We start from the raw sequence: 17,032 nt of genomic DNA on the forward strand, positions 1-17,032 counted from the left end.
CTGCGCGCGAGGATGCGCTTCGTATTAGCACGAGGCAGATTGATCAGTGCGCGAGGATTTATGATAGCTAACGTTACTTTTAAATATCACGGTAAGTGAAGCAACAATAACGTGTAAAAGTCTATGAAAGCACCGCCGTGTGTGTTAATGTGGACTGTTTGGTAATTAGGGACGTTTTCTTTCAGCATGTGAGTCACTCGTTGGATGTAAATAACCGACTGAAGAAGAAATTGTCAATTTATCGATGCCTTTTTTGTTGAGAATGCACAGTTTTAAAAACGAGTAAAGAGTCACTTGTGTCAACGTTTATATGCTGCTTCGATATATTACATATATAAGTTATATACGATATAAGTTTTTTTCTACTTCTAGTTGGTTCGTCTCTTATTTGCAACAGCTTCCAACAACAGTATTTTAAAACATTTTTTTATTTGAATATATTGGTTGTGAATAACGTGAAGTCATATCAACTGTCAAGCAACGTCCCTCTGTTGTGAAGGAGGAATCATTAAAAACACGATTTTACCAATGACGTTTTGTGTTGTAACCTATGGAATAACTATAATTAGTATAAACATTTATGGAGACAATGTTATGCTAGTTCAAGGAAGAGAAGTAGAAGGTTAACCCATAGTGTCAGTTCCAATGTGGGGGAGAGAGTAATTGCACTATTGACAAACTAGCATATCTTTGATTACATATTTAATATGTTAAATGTATAACTTTAAGCATTTTGCTAAACTTATACAGCCTTTAGCCTTCGTCAGCCTGCCCGCAAAGCATCCGTTTCAGAGCAGAACGATTATATTTAGTTTATGCATAGTTATATGTTCCAAACTAATCCTCCTTTTCAGCTAAAAATACTGCACTCTTATGGATTTATTGTTTCTGTTTCACCTCAGATCGGAGTGGCTACCAGCAGGATACTTCCTCCTCTTGGACAGATGGAGGGAGTGCTGCTTCTGAAATCTGCCTCTCCTCCAAACTGTCCCCCTCGAGACTCGTCTCCTCCTCTTTCACCGGACGTTCCGGACGTTCCGGAAGATCCCGATCCGCGGTCATCTTCTCCCGTGCCTCCCTCCATGTGTGTTCCCGCTGTACCACCGCCACCACCTCCTCCCCCTCCCCCTCTTCCTCCCCCTCCCCCTCCCCCTTCTCCTTTTGGCTCTCATAACATCCAGCGGCGTTCCATGAAGAAGCTGAACTGGGACACCATCCCCAGCCAGCGCGTTCTGGGCAAATTGAACGTGTGGACGTCTAAGCGTCCTCAGAGGGATCTGATGCTGGACATCCCGAGCATGGAGGAGTTGTTCAGCCACGTGGACAAACGGGCCTCGCTGCCCAACTCCAGGGTCGTGGGTCTGAAGACCTTTGATGGCATGGACTTCTTTCCACAGGTGCCTCAGGTAAAAAAATAAAATAAAATGCTAGGTTTGCACTCGGGGGGCCATATTTAAAATCGCTGATGTAGACCATCCAAGGTTTCTTATGGGCACGTAAATTCACAGAGAACACACAAACTAGGGAAGTAATGAACCCACAAATAGGAAGTGCTTTTTCAAAGTTCCACACGAATCACGGTGTCATTGAGGAACAGCTAAAGTGAAGTCATGTTCGGGGAGTGTTTCGCTTCCTCAAATCCGACGTTGAGTATCGATGTATCCGAGGTGAAACCTTTTGGTTGTAATAAATTTGTTGTTTCTTTTATTTTCAGGTCACAATCCTTGACTCTAAAAGGAGTATGAATATTGGGATCTTCCTGAGACATTTCAAGAAGTAAGGATTGACCCATTTGAATCCAAAAGATCTGTAACACCGAGTGTCTAAACAATGGATTATTTATTATGATTTAGCTAATTAACCCTCAGAATGCAAACACAACTGGACTCAAAGGGACCTGAAGTGGAAGAACCGCAGGCAGCGATGGTTCAGAGCAGGCTGCTGTCGTGTCTCTGAACACATCGTTACCCAACCAGCTGGCTCTTGATCTCAGCTGGGCTTATTCAAATGAATGTAAATGCCTTTTTAAACATCCCACATTGAGAGTGTTCATAGGGAACAATTGGGAATCACTTGTTTTTATACTTAAATGATAGGAAAATAAGAGTTCTGACCCAGTGGGTGAGGCTGTGAGCAGAAGGGGAGGGAGGGGGAGGGGACGACACACTGCCATGTTGGATAACTAGTGCAATGTAGCTGCACATTTTGTTATGTTGTGTTTCTTATGAAATACAGTTCCATGTAACAACAGGAACACAATTGCTTTTTTTGAGTCCCTAATTGCCGACGAACACGGCCAGCTGTGCAATATCTTGCATTCATATGCATGTCTACCAACCTAGCAAAGCACATGATATGATGTCATTGATTATGCTTTTCATGATAATGTTGGACTAACAAAAAAAACTAATTGAAATGCCGTTTTAGTTATACACAAAACCCTTTTTTAAATCCTATTTATCTCCCTAAATACTGAGACTGAAAAACACATTTGGTGTGAAGTCATTTTAGTTTTTTACATGCAGTAAAATTCTATTATTTGCCTTGCATGTAAACCGTTTCTGTAGTTTATCCAGCACTGGATCCAGTTTCTGCGTGTGGACCTCATCAATATGATAGCTCGAAGTTCTCACTTTGAATACCAGACGTGTGTCCACAGTACTGTGAAGAGCTTCAGCGTGGGAGTTCCCCAAATTCAAATCGCCTCAAAAGGCACGTAATGCTGCTAATTTGAGGGCATTTTGTTGGATATTAAAACAATATCGGTTCACATGTTTGAATGTAAAGTGCTGGGAGAGCCGTAGGTTGTTGCGTCATCGCGTCATCTGGTTTGTATAAGTCGAGAAGCTGCGGCGTTTAATATTTGAAAGTCGGCTGCCGATCAAACGACTTTTCTGAATGCAATAAGCTGCTAAATGAATATTATTATTGTCATGTCGGCTATGCGTGATCATTTATTGTCTTCAGGGCTTGTGTGTGTGTTTGTGTGTGTGTGTGTGTGTTACTGTTACTGTTCTGTAAATTGTTTGATTAGCATGGCTAATCATGTCTGATAAGGCATGTTGATCATGACAGGCTTTAGCACAGGTGCCTTTTTATTATTAGTGGTCGTATTATTATTATGTTTTGTCTCCCTCTCCAGGCCAGTGGCAGAAATAGTGCAGGATATTTGTCAAGGGAACTGGCTGAGATTTGGCCCGGGGAAACTAAAAGAGCTTTGTAAACTACTGCCAGAAGAAAGGGAGGTAACCACAGCGCCACTCGTCCCCTCACAACATTACAGTCACATCCTGTGTGCAGAAAAGAATATTAATAATAATTAATTAGTTGTGTCACAGACTCTCATTACACTCTGGTTCAGAGGGAAATATTACCTGGGCTTTGATGGTAAGCAATATGAGATATGAAAGGCATTGAATACTGTTATGATTCCCACTCATTGGACCCTGAAATAACTTACAAAAGGCCCTAAAACCTGTAACTCAACTGTCCAGTATTTACTGTGTGTTGCATTGTACTTCTACATTTACATGTAGACAGAGGAATGTTAAGATTTGGCTCACAAAATATAACAATTGCAATATTATGCGTTATTTTGTTTTAATATATATAGATATATTAACTGTCCGGCATGACATTATAATTCAAAGCGGAGGTTAAGGAAATTAAAGTATATTATGTTATTATAATGATTGGCAGTGAGAGAATTAAAGTTCATAATTCACCTTCATTATTTAAAATGTTATGCATTTCCATTACTGCCAATGCTTCATATTGATCAATAATGCTACGTGAGCTTAATTTTCCTTTTATTTCCAGGTTGATCTTGTAATGTATTAAAGAGTTCATTATAACACACGTGTTGAATCAAACTTGTGTGTGTGTGTGTGTGTGTGTGTGTGTAGGTGAAGCAGCTGCTGTTGTTCAGTGGGAACCTGTCCATTTTACCGGAGGCGGACCAGTTCATGGTGCAGCTGGTCAAAGTGTCAGGGTTAGTTCTCCAAAAGACTTCTTTTTAATGTTCTGGGAAAACCTTTTCAATGTTTGATTGCTATATTCGAAATGTTCCTTAATAAATCACGCCAACCAACAAATGAGTGGGGGAAAAAAAAGATTGCTGAAATGTGCCAAAATTTGCAAAAATATATATATTATAATTATTTATAAAGTATTTTTTTGGCCTTGCATATGTTGTATTATTTTTAGAATGATGTCACTTGTGCACCACAGACTTGACACATCAAAACATGTGTAACTTTGCTATTAGGTGATTTTGAAAATGTTACATACTCATATCTCCTAACTTAAAGGGTTGGGTTATAAAACACTAATCCATAGTCTATATATTACTAAAAGTAGATGGATGTCTGCATCCCAGCTTTGGGAAACGTACAGGAGGACCAGCTAAAATACATGCTGCATCAGCAGAATACCGAAAGTCACACGATAACACAAAGTTCTGCTCGGTAAGAGCTAAAGGGGATTATTATATTACTATTACTATAACTATATATTACTACTATATTACTATTATAGTGTCACGGCGAAAATATTCTAAGGACACTTAAACTGATACACACATTTATTTTTAGTGGGCCATTCTTTTAAGCGGCGAAATAGCAGTACATGCCTTCTCCAAGGTATACATTGACCATGGCTACTAAACACCCAAACTATCCCCTTAATAACGGATAATGAAACTGGTGATGCAGTAATGTTATAAGTTATTTTGATGAATGTGTCTTGCCTTCAGCTATGAGGAACGCTTGAAAACCATGGTGCTGAGGGAGGAGTTCTTTCCTCTGATGGAGGACGTGAAGAATTCTGTGGCTGTCATGACCAAAGCAGCGAATGGTAACGCACACAAACATTCTAGTGGTTAAAATGTTGACAGTTTTATTACGCCACTTGTCATTTGAGGTTTGCATGACGGTTCTGTCGTCTCTTCTCTTGTTCCTCTCTCCCCTCAGAGCTGTTGGACTGTGACGACCTGCACTCGGTCATTCGACTGGTGTTAAAAGCTGGCAATTACATGAACGCTGTTGGTATTTTTCTTTTAGAATTTATGTTTATTATTCATGATTTGTATGTATTCTATCAGTTAGATTTAACCAGACTTTTGTAAAAAAAAAAATATATTTATTGTATTGATAGATGGACCATTTAAATGATGTATTTTCCAGGGTGGTTACAGTGCCAGTGGCAATGTCATTGGCTTCAGGATGACCACTCTCCTCAAGCTGGCAGACACCAAGGCCAACAAGCCTGGCATGAACCTCATGCACTATGTTGCCAAGGTGACGAGGAGCCTTGGGGTGACGGGTGAAGAAAATATTTGAAAGTTGTCCCAAAAACTCACTGTTTCTCTACGTCCTTTTGTCTTCCACCCGCAGCAAATGGAGGACATTGATGCTGAGCTGCTGATGTTTCCAACCCAACTTGAACACATTGGGATGGGATCAAGGTATCATTAGTTTACTAACATCTATTTGGGGATTTAACTGATTTGGTTCATTCGTAGCAATATTGTATTACTTTGAATTACGGTGTATCAATGTGTAAATGTCACTTACTAACACAGAATTTGTAAAGAGGAGGTCATCGGCGACTTTGAGAGGGAATTCAAGAAAGTCAAGGAAGTGAAATTGTACAGCAGCAGAAAGCCCGGCCTCTTGCACCAGATGGAGAAATTTTTCCTGGTAAAGTTTCCGCTTCTATTTTGACCTTGCAAAAGCACAAATGGAGGCGGAGCTTGTAACAACTTTTAGTCGGTCGACAATCTAAATTCCTCTTCTTGAAATTTTTTTAAAAAATGTTTTTCGTTCCTTTTTAGAGGGCCGAGGCCAAGCTGGTCGATTTGGGGGCCGCTCTTCAGGAGCTGAAGGCTCTGAGCGACGCGGTCGCCGAGTTCTTCTGTGAAGACCCGGCGACCTTCAAACTGGAGGAGTGCTGCGCCATCTTTCATTCGTTTTGCAAGCGCTTTGACACGGCTGTACAGGTAAGACAAATAAACCAAAATATACCTTTTTTCTATTTTTTTCTAATTTTTTTAAATTATGAGACAAAAGACAATACATTAACATAACAGCTAGAGGATGACGAAACAATGGACAAAACATAAAGACAGAATATTGAGAAATGAATAAATAAAAATGCACGTGTGTGAGCTTTTAAAATTATTTTTAATTATTTAATTTAATTTTTTATGACAAGAAACAAAATACATTGATGATGGCAGATGTGTGAGCGTATGCATGTAAGTGGAATTGAATTAAAATAAACCTTTTAATGATTTCATATTGAGTACTTTTAATCTGTGCAATCGCTGTCCCTCCTGTCCCTTTTGTGTCGTTGTTTACTTGTTTTCTCCCTGCAGGAGAACCGAGATCGCGAGGCAGCAGAGCAGAGGCGGAAGGAGAGCGTACGAATTTCAGCCAAACGGCGCTCCACGGCGTCTTCCGCGGGACCGGAGCGGGATCGGACCTCCGTGTGCTTGGAGTCGGCCTTGCACAGCTTCCTCACCACCGTTCCGGAGGGGTTGGTCCGGTGCAGGAAGAACACGCTGCCCACCATCGAAGGATCCCCCTCCGAGTGCAGCTCGCCGAGCGTCGCGGCGGAAGCAAAATGCGAGACGCCCGAGAAAAACCCGCCCGTATTACGGAAAGAGGTCGGGAGCGTGGATGAAGTGGAAAACGAAGAAGAAGCGGAAAACGAAGAAGAAGCTCAGAAGATGCGCGAGATAACGAGGAAGGTGCTTCGCTACCAGCGCAGCAAAAGCAGCCTGGATGGGGACGTCGTTTCAGGCGCCGCTAGTCACTCGGAGAGAGCGCGAGACACGCCCCCGACCCCGACGACCCCCCGGCCGAGAAGCAGAGACTTCTTCTTCTCCAACAATGACGGCGTGGGCTCCCCCTGGACCATCCTGAGTCCTTTTACTCACGCCCACGGAGACGGACGAGCGCGCGGACGGACGCTATCCTCCAGTCCGGGTGACGATGACCTCGACGATGGAGTCTGGGAGAGTGACGAAGGCAATTACCTCCCCAATTTCTTCAATCTGGACGATCTATCGTCTCCCTCCGGGGGTTCCGTATCTCTCCCAGAGAGCCCCAGTCGGAGAGCCGCGTCGAAGACTCCGTTCTTCAGGTCCGCGTCCTTGGTCGAAACCAGGCGATCCCCGGGGTCTGGTTTCCGCCTGGGAGACTTGTTCCAGAGGAGCGTGTCTCAGAGGTCCTCGTACTCCTCTGGATCCACGGCGGAGAACACGGGAGAAGGAGGAGTCAGGAGTTCACGGCTTGGTGGGAAGGCAGGGAGCCACACCGAGGGTCAAGGGAGCACCTCTGGGTTCATTTCCTTCTTCCGACACATCGGAGGCCGAAGTAAGCCCGCGGATGCGGAGGAGCAACGCGTCAGCGGGTCTCACACTTGAGTCACGTTTTATTTCCAGACGTACAGGCCAAGCGTGGCCTTTTCTTTCTGTGTGTTTTAGATTGTTAAAAATATGTTTGTCTTTTTTTTTTTTATTGTTCTGGATTTAACCCTTCAGTTGTCCCAAGGTAACCGGGGACTTGCTTTGGACTGTGAAGGTTTTGATTTTGTGTGTCAAACCACATTCAAAAATCTTTTTGGTTGTCTTATTTGTGCGTAATAAAGGGTGTTATTCTACTTTTTTTTATTTTATTTGTAAAAGGATTATGCTCTCTAAAGCATTTATTCTTGACATATCTCCCCTCTCCACCCCGTTTCGTGATGTCCCTTTGAAAGTCTTCCCGGTGCTGTCGTCTCCGTGGCGACGCCTGCTCGCCCTCCAGTCCTCGCCTTTCACTTCCTCTCTTATTTCTTCTCTCTGGCAGGCCGGCTGTTGTTCAGGTGGCAAAGAAATCCGTAGCACTTGTTGGCTTTTATACAACCCCCAAACACCAAAGCTACCCGATTGGATATTTAGACCATCGGTATATTCATGTAAATGTCAAACTCCTCTGATGTCACGTGAAATCTGACGAGGCCTCGTTGCGGCGGGAGAACTCACTCTGGTATTCAGACGATGTGTCCCGGGCTCGCTGGGATTCGGGACAAAAGAAGACATTCAGCTGCGTTACCTGGGCAACGGGATTTGTGTACAGCCGTTGAATGCGAGCGCTCGGTGTAATAATACTCTTGAACAAACGGCTCAGACGGAAGCAGTTATGTCGTTTACCTTGGCTGTAGGCTCTCTTCCTAGGTTGTGGAACTTTTGTTCGTCAGACAAAAGCTCAAAGCTCGTCCTCGTAGACGAGCAGAGATGACCGTCGGCAGCGACCGGCCCGTCTGTTTAAAACGAGAGGGCGAGGGAACAATCGGGCCTTTGTGATCTAATGTTGACTGCTTGGAAGAACCATCTCATGTGAGACCACTGCTCACGGCTTGAGAGGAGAAAAGGGGACGGATAAAAGAGAGAAAGAAGGCGAGGTCGCGGCGAAACTTGGACAAAGTCAGAGAGCGAGGGAGACTTTGAGCAGATAAGAGTGTGAGGAAGGAGGAAGGAAGCCAATATCTTAAAGACAGGAAAGGGAAATGGGAAATGCAAAGGAGCAAACGGCTCGACGGGACTTACGGATGAAAGGAAAAGTCTTTTTAGTTTAAATCCTGGATGGGTTTTTTTTACTCTGGGAACACAGCTGGACCAAAAAAAGGTTGTTTTGATCGAGAATGCGTGACAACAGATCACTTGGGAGGTATGTTGTGAAAGCATTGAGATACTTTGTTTTTTCCTTCTGTGTAACCTGAAAGCGTTGACGCTCTGAAGCAAAGTGTCGGACACGAGGGACGATCCCGCGGTAATCCACCGAAGCGGCCACGGCCATCAGACCGTTCACAAGGGGAATCGGAGTCGAGGCCGCAGAAGGAAAACCGTGACGAACACGTGAGGCTCTGAGAGGTTTCCAGAGTTGCATTTTAAATCACATTGTTGGGGTTGTAGGTGACAGTCCTCACTATCTCAGTGTATGTTGAACTGATTTGTCCTAAAAAAAAAAAATCTGCCTTGTAAAATATTTTATATTGACTTTTAACTTATTTTTGATTGATTTTAATTGCAGGAAGCGTGTATCCAAGTTAAAATATCCATTTAGAATCATGTATCAAGAACATCAGAGTTAAAATGACTGTTGTGGAGTTTAAGCAAAACTAGAAGAGGCGTTGAAGCTGTCCTGTCATTTGGAAAACTTGAATAATTAGAGAATACTTTCTGTGTCCCTGAGTTTATCGTATACACACAGACCAATCGCGCAGTTATACGAATGACCCTGATGTGAATTGAACACGCAGTTCCTTGAAAGTGGTCGCAGATCAGCTGTGTGACTTTCTACATCAAATTAAAAATGACTTCCTAATTGCATCAGTTAAAGGACTCATCGCTGTACTTGTCTTGTTAGACCTTAGTGCTGCGTTCGAGACTATTGACCATGATATTCTATTAGAGAGATTTGATAAGTCCATTGGCATTTCAGGTACCGCACTAAGTTGGTTTAAATCCTATTTATCAGATCGATCTCAGTTTGTATTTGTAAACGATGAAGCCTCGATGACAACAAACAACAGTCACGGAGTTCCACAAGGTTCTGTGCTTGGACCAATTTTATTTACCTTAAATATGCTTCCTTTGGGGAATATTATCAGGAAACACTCCATAAACTTTCATTGTTATGCAGATGATACTCAATTATATCTATCGATCAAACCAGAGGAGAGCAACCAACTCACTAAACTTCAACCATGTCTTAAAGACATAAAAACATGGATGACCTGCAACTTCCTGATGTTAAACTCAGACGCAACTGAAGTTGTTTTACTCGGCCCTGAACACCTCAGGAATCAAAGTGATGAGGTGGTTTCTGTAGATGACATTGCCCTGGCATCCAACACCTCTGTAAAGAATCTCTGCGTTATCTTTAATCAGGGCTTGTCCTTTAACTCCACCGTGAAGAAAATATCAAGGACTGCATTTTTTTCATCTACATAACATTTAAAAAATCAGACACATCTTGTCTAAAAAAAAATGGTTCACACGTTTGTTACTTCTAGACTAGATTACTGCAACTCCTTATTATCAGGCTGCTCTAATAAGTCTCTTAAGTTGATCCAGAATGCTGACGCTCGTGTACTCACTAAGAGCAGAGTTCACATGACGCCTGTATTGGCTGCTCTGCACTAGCTCTCTGTAAAAATCAATTTCTATCCACTTTTGGATGTTAATGTTTGTCTTCTCCATCGTAAGCGTTTACAGATACCAGTCCTTCCTTTGTATCGAGTACAAGAAAATAAATCCAGCGCTGTGCATCTCAGATACTTTGTAAAGTACAATTATACAATTTTTTTTACTTTGTTACATCTTTTCAGACCATAATAATTCTGTGTGTCTTTTATGCATGGCTTCATTGAGTGTGTCTTGACTTCCAGATAACAAGAAGAGCAGCAGGTGAGATCACAGCGCTGTCCTGTCTGCTGGTATGGAAGTGATCGTGTCCCGAAAGTCCATCCAGTGAAATGTTCTCGTCTCCAGGCTGTCACTAGATGGTGCAATTCAACAAAAGGTTTGTTTCTGATTGTTCAGCGCAGGACGGGCCTCCACAAAATAACCGCTGGAAAGCAAGTGAAGTAACAACTGATTCAAGGTGGACTTAGATGATGCCATTTAAGTATACATGTTACACAGTAGGACATGTTCAGGTTCCCATTACTCAACGAGAACGGGCACTCGGTAGAGCGCATACCTTCGCATATCACAAGATTGGGCATTGAATTATGAACATTTTGGCATTAGTTGCATGCCAATTGGATATAAATTGACTGCCCTATGGTAAAAATAAGATTTTGACCTTTTCATGACCTTGACCTTTGACCCGATCGATCCCAGAATCTAATCAAATGGTCCCCGGATAATAACCAATCATCCCACCAAATTTCATGCGATTCAAGAAGTTTGACTTTTTTCATGACCTTGACCTTGACCTTTGACCTCATCGATCCCAAAATCTAATCAAATGGTCCCCGGATAATAACCAATCATTCCACCAAATTTCATGCGATTCGGTTTAATATTTTTTGAGTTATGCGAATAACACGCACGCACACAAATACACGGCGATCAAAACATTACCTTCCGCATTTTCAATGCAAAGGTAATCAAGAACTGGATGTACAATAATCTGTGGTCTCATTGTGCGTCTCAATGCGTGCTGTTATGTTGTATTGCAGATGTGCTCAGGGTCGTCTGTTAGCTCCAGCCGTTTTCTGCATCGTTTGAGGAGCATCCGGAGAATCTAGGACATTTACCAGCTCACCTCCATTAGTGGCCAGCCTGGCCGTGGCAGCATGGATGGGTGAGTACACACAAGAGATGAGAAGTCTAATGTTGGCACTTATTTGGTTGTGTGTAGTTGGACAGACAAAGATAACTCGCATCAAGTGGAAACTGAGTTCCTTTCACAACATAGATATTCTTGAGTTCTCTCAAAGGGGTTTGTTGTCATCAATAAACGAGTCATCGTATTCATCGGTCGTCTTACGTAGGGGTTCCTCAGAGCCGATATTAGTGCCCTTCCTGCCCCAGCTGAAGTGTCTCTGATTAGGGTGCATGCTGTTCTCCATCCACGCTGATGAGATGAGGTCTAAATGTCAGGGAGTGGAGGCAGCGCTCTGCAAATTGCTTAGCAGGTAAATGTTGAGGTGAACGGATGGCGATGATAGTCTATTTGTATTTTCCAACCAATTATTACCTTCGCATTGAAAATGCGGAAAGTTATGTTTTGATCGCCGCGTATTTATTTGTATGCGTGTTATTCGCCTAACTCAAAAAGTATTAAACCGAAGCGCATGAAATTTGGTGGGATGATTGGTTATTATCTTGTGATATGCGAAGGTATGCGCTCTACCGAGTGCCCATTCTAGTTTTATATGCTTTCTTGTATCACGTGACACAAAAAATCCCATGATTAGTATATTTAGAATGTGATTATAGTATAATAATTCATATATATATATATATATATAATAGCATGAATAAGTTTACTTACGATACAAAAATTGTGGAATATTTAAATTAGGTATTTATCAAATGTGCTTTAAATTCATTATTTCAATGCTAAATTAGAGCATACATTTGAAATATACAAAAAATTTGTTTGAAATTTAACACATAATAAAGTAATTGCACATAAATTAAACTTAAAGTATATTTTCCTTATAATATATTTATTGAAAGTAAACGACAATACAATTATTTTAAAGTGTGTTAAAAGTTGAACTTTTTAAATCGGTGAAAGTGTGACTTTAGTATACTTTTTATATATTTGCAGAAAGCACTATTGACATTTGTAGTATGTTTTAAATGAATCAAAGTATTTTTATTTCTTTTGCCTTGGACACCAAAGCCAAAATCAAAATATGTAGCAAGTGTGACTGTGGTTAGCAGGTCCGGCTTTCAATCAGGGGGTGGGTGGTTCAACCGAGTTGATGTGCCCTTGAGCAAGACACTTAACCCTGAGTTCTCCCTGTCGCTGTGACGCGGCGTGTGAATGTCACGTGATGTTATCGCTCAGGGCTCAGACGGCTGTTTGTGGGTCATCATCGTTGGTTTAGTGAGGTCGATCGTTAAAGGTCGTCGGTAACTAGGCACGAAGGTATGTGTGCCTGTCTGTGTGTCTGTCTGTGTGCATTCGTTGTGTAACTGGACAACACAAAAAAGTCCAGACGTAACCCGGTTTGAGGAAAGTGACTCTGGGTGCTGCAGCTGTTATTGTGTCTTCTGCATCTAAGACAGAAGAGGAGCGTTTAAAACCAGCCCAGTTCTCCTTGCTGTGTGAAAACCGGATAACAAGTCAAATACATCAAGCTTCCAGCCTCCCACTTCTCCTCCTCACTGCAGCAGCAGCCAACAACTCCATTACTGCCTGATTGTCAGGCCGCTCTCATGCATTTAAAACGCATCTGAACCACATTCACGAGGGTTCTGCTGGATTTAACATCCATTTAGGACCCGGAACTACCGCTGGAGCTGAAAGTCTGCCCCCCAACAGCCAATGAAGGGTTCTTTAGTGGTGATTCAGGTGATCGTGTTATTATCACTTTATACTGGAGTGGTAGTTAATAGTAAACCATTTCTCTTTAAGAAGTTAACTTAAGTTCTTGTTTTTGAGCATGAAGACTCTTTGCCAGTGGCTTTGCATGTTTTAGTCAGTTACCTGCAAATTATTGTTGTGTATTTTTACCTTCGCATTGAAAATGCTGAAGGTAATGTGTTGATCGCAGTGTATTTGTATGCGTGCGTGCGTGTTATTCGCATAAGTCAAAAAGTATTAAACCGAATCGCATGAAATTTGGTGAGATGATTGGTTATTATCCGGGGACCATTTGATTAGATTTTGGGATCGATCGGGTCAAAGGTCAAGGTCAAGAAAAAGGTCAACATCTTCTTGAATTGCATGAAATTTGGTGGGATGATTGGTTATTATCCGGGGACCATTTGATTAGATTTTGGGATCGATCGGGTCAAAGGTCAAGGTCATGAAAAGGTCAAAATCATCTTTTTACCATAGCGCGGTCAATTTCTCTCCAATTGGCATGCAACTAATGCCAACATGTTCATAATTCAATGCGATGCGAAGGTAATTCAATGATATGCGAAGGTATGCGCTCTACCGAGTGCCCGTTCTAGTTTTATTATTTTTTTATGATCAGCCATACTTGAAACACATAACACATCACAGTCAACACGTACTCTTTATTTATTTAGATTTGCTCAAGTTTATTGATACTTTTTTACATGCAAGACTATTGTTCTTCCCACTTTTACATTTCTGGCAACCTTGAACCCAATGAGCCTAATCATTAGGAATCCATCCGAGTGGACATTAGGCCCCCTAATGTCCACTCGGATGGATTCCTTCCCCTCTGAGTCGATCAGTCTGTCTGTCTTTTCATTGGTGAGCACGGCTTATTTATAGCAACATCACTTTATTAATCGTATACAGTCGAAACAAGCTGAGAAAAGTGCTGACGGCACACAAAATACATTTATGTCTGTATATCATTGAGAAATGTGCGAAAGGCGTTTTTATATTTTCATGTTTCATGAGAGGTTTGACAGTGACATGTGACGACGGTATACTTGGTGGACGCGGCCAACCTTCACAGATATTGATTAAGCCACACATCACTTTTACGTCCCCGTTTCTGCTCCAGTCGTCACATTTTAGTAGCGTCCACAGAATCCTCATTGACATGCAGAGCGTGTACACTCGACATCACAATGAAGAAGAAGTGAGGATTGTTTCATTTCATTTCATTTATTTATTTGAACAGGGACCGTACACATCCTCCCAGGGGTAAATGTGTCAGCCTTAGCTCAGGCTACATTTTCAAGGTTGTCCCTGTGGCCAGATATTACAAGCCATCACTAAGGGAGAAAATGGTTATCACAAAAACATCATAAAATGCAATAGACATACAGCTTACGATCATCATACAATCATAACATGTTGTGTTCTTCACTCCAATTGCAGAATGTGCCTTGTAATGGATATATATTATTACGCAATTGGTGTGCTAGTTATTTATATATTAATGGATACGTTTCGAGTGAATAATCCTCCATTTGGCCTTTCCCCTTTATTAATGGCTGCCGTCAGATTTAAATAGTGTGTCGACACCTGGATGGGTTTTCCAAAACCTGCACAGATGATTCGCTGGCGAGGGATGAGATAATACAATATGAGGGAGAGGGAGAGAGGGAGAGGGAGAGGGAGAGAGAGAGAGAGGGAGAGGGAGAGAGAGAGAGAGAGAGACAGACCATCTGCGTGTTCTGCTGCACTGGATGCAGTCTCCATGACAACGTGGTGCTCCCGCAGTAAAAGATGTTTTGGTCCCCGCCCCCTTGCACATGCACACTTGCAAGGACACACACACACACACACACACCCTCACACACTCTCACACACCCTCCCTCTTTACTGGCCCACATTCTAAATGATGGACACAGACTTTACAACATTGTCGGTTGTCCTTGAGAGGAACCTGAACCCTCCATCAGGTGTTGCAGCTCCACCTTGTATCTTTACAAACAGCCTTATGTTGTTAGTTATGTATCTCTCTTTCCTCTGAGGAAGAGTGATAGACTTGGATCCCTTATTCATCACACGGACTGACTCCCTTTTTCTCTTATATAAAAAAAATTATATTATATTATATATATTTTTTTAATTTGAGTCTTGTCTCATTCTCTTGACACATGCAACCAGAGAGAGAGAGTCAGGAGAGGTAAGGGAGGGTGAAGACAGGAATTTAGGGGAAAAAATGCTCCGTCTCTTTGTTGCTATCTCTCCTTCGCTCTGCTCATCTCTTACACTATTGGTCGATCCAGCCCCCTCCCATTTCTACGTCAGCCAGTCAGCTCATACAATCTCTCTGTATCTCTTGCCTCCTAAGAGTCTCTCTCTCTCTGTCCCTGTCCCTCAGTCGTTTTCTCTCCTCTTAGCACATGCATACATGCATTAAAGCCAGATCTTGATCACACACACACACACACACACACACACGCCCTTATCCTGCCTCCCTCAGTAGACTCTCTCTCTGAAGAGCCTTTTTGGGCAATGTTGGGTTTTGTGGAAGGACACCGCTCCCTCCGGAGGAGAGCGTGCTGAAACTTTCCCTCTACCTCTCCTTCATCCGTGAGGAACCTGCTCGTAAGTAATCCCTCTCTCTCTCCTCCCGCTCCTTTTTGTGTGCCGGCGCCTCACTCCTTCATCCTCCACTATTTCCATCTCACACCCTTCTCCCCTTGGCAGAGGGTCGGTTGCGAGCCTTTCCTCTCCTCTCACGTCGATACACTCTCTCTCTCTCTCTCTCTCCACTCAAAGCCTTTCTCCTGTCCCCCCCTACACCTCCCTCCCCCCTCCCACTGGTGGACGTACACACCCCGGTGTTGTCTGTAATGCAATCCAGTGCCGCAGGTATTGGCTCTGACGGGATTGACTCGCTTTAACCTGAGAACACACGTCCTGTATGTGTGATGCTCTCCGGGAAGCCGACCCGGCTGTAATTACAGGTGAATAAGCGAGACGGGCTGCAGTTGTCTGTGCTGGATAATGTGGTTTGGTGATATTCTGATCTAATTGCAGCCTGGGGGGGGGGGGGGCACTCAAAGTATAATGATGGTTGGCTTGATGCCGCTTGCATTGAGCATGTAAACACTGGGAGGAGCGCTGGTTTTCTTTCTTTCTTGAATCGATTGTGTACGTCTTTCAGAGAGCACAATGGTTTTGTTGCAATTTGATATAATTCACTTATCATAAACAATGCTACTACACATTGATTTATGCAACCTGTCAGTCCCAGCAAACGCTTTCAGAACTTCATGGGTCGCATCAACAATGCGTTGACGTCACCCGGCTCTCACCCCTCGCTCTAAGGACTGTTTTTTACACGGTAACGTTTTTATTTATACACTTTCTGAAAACTGCACGCTATGAAGCATGAGTTAAATGAGTGAACACTAAATTAATCATGTATAAAGCATTGTTCCACACTTTATGAATTCCCCATTTGTAAATAGAGTATTATATAATCTCTTCATAGCGTACAGTTGCCGAGCCGTAGGACCAGAGAGAGACTGTCAAATAATACAATAATTCATAATAACTGCACGCTATGAAGCATTATATAATACCTAATTTAAACATTGTGAATCCATCATTCATAAAGTGTGGAACAATGCGATGAATGAAGTGTTTACTCATACTATATATATCTATACTTATAACTACTGCTTTAGAGCGTGCGTTTTTTTATAAAGTGTTACCAAGTTTCCCTCGACTCAGTCCGGAGGATTAAAGCTCATCTTCCACCAGCGCTCCACGTTGGTCCCACGCTGGCATCCAAAGACACGGTTAGTGGTGTCGTGTGCAAAACCTCACTTTGTTGCCGAGCGTTCTGATTGGACGAGGATCTCAATGCAACTCCCGACAAGACTGGACGCGGCGAGGTCATCGGGGAGAAG

At 42.6% G+C, this 17,032-nt stretch overlaps 2 protein-coding genes across 3 annotated transcripts in view; both read left to right on the plus strand.

Moving 5' to 3' along the window:
* The first annotated feature begins 944 nt into the window (after nt 1-944).
* Nucleotides 945-7,612, plus strand: fhdc3 (FH2 domain containing 3). The gene is made up of 12 exons (XM_056411310.1): nt 945-1,097; nt 1,182-1,406; nt 1,715-1,776; nt 3,143-3,245; nt 3,906-3,991; nt 4,754-4,854; nt 4,971-5,041; nt 5,184-5,297; nt 5,394-5,464; nt 5,582-5,699; nt 5,834-5,998; nt 6,377-7,612. The coding sequence occupies exons 1-12, from the start codon at nt 945-947 to the stop codon at nt 7,427-7,429; spliced, it is 2,322 nt and encodes a 773-aa protein (XP_056267285.1). The 3' UTR covers nt 7,430-7,612.
* Nucleotides 7,613-8,609: 997 nt separating this feature from the next.
* The window catches only part of LOC130211591 (tripartite motif-containing protein 3-like), a 31,416-nt gene continuing 22,993 nt past the window's right edge, over nt 8,610-17,032 (plus strand). The window contains exons 1-3 of one of the 2 annotated variants that reach the window (XM_056442438.1): nt 8,610-8,714; nt 10,438-10,571; nt 11,236-11,360. The gene's annotated coding sequence lies outside the window, so the exon portion shown is untranslated. Of the gene's footprint in view, nt 8,715-10,437; nt 10,572-11,235; nt 11,361-15,676; nt 15,720-17,032 lie in introns of those variants that run through there. The other variant, XM_056442457.1, reaches the window with a different exon arrangement.

The sequence above is a fragment of the Pseudoliparis swirei genome, chromosome 3 (assembly GCF_029220125.1).
Source record: "Pseudoliparis swirei isolate HS2019 ecotype Mariana Trench chromosome 3, NWPU_hadal_v1, whole genome shotgun sequence".
Lineage (NCBI taxonomy): Eukaryota > Metazoa > Chordata > Actinopteri > Perciformes > Liparidae > Pseudoliparis > Pseudoliparis swirei.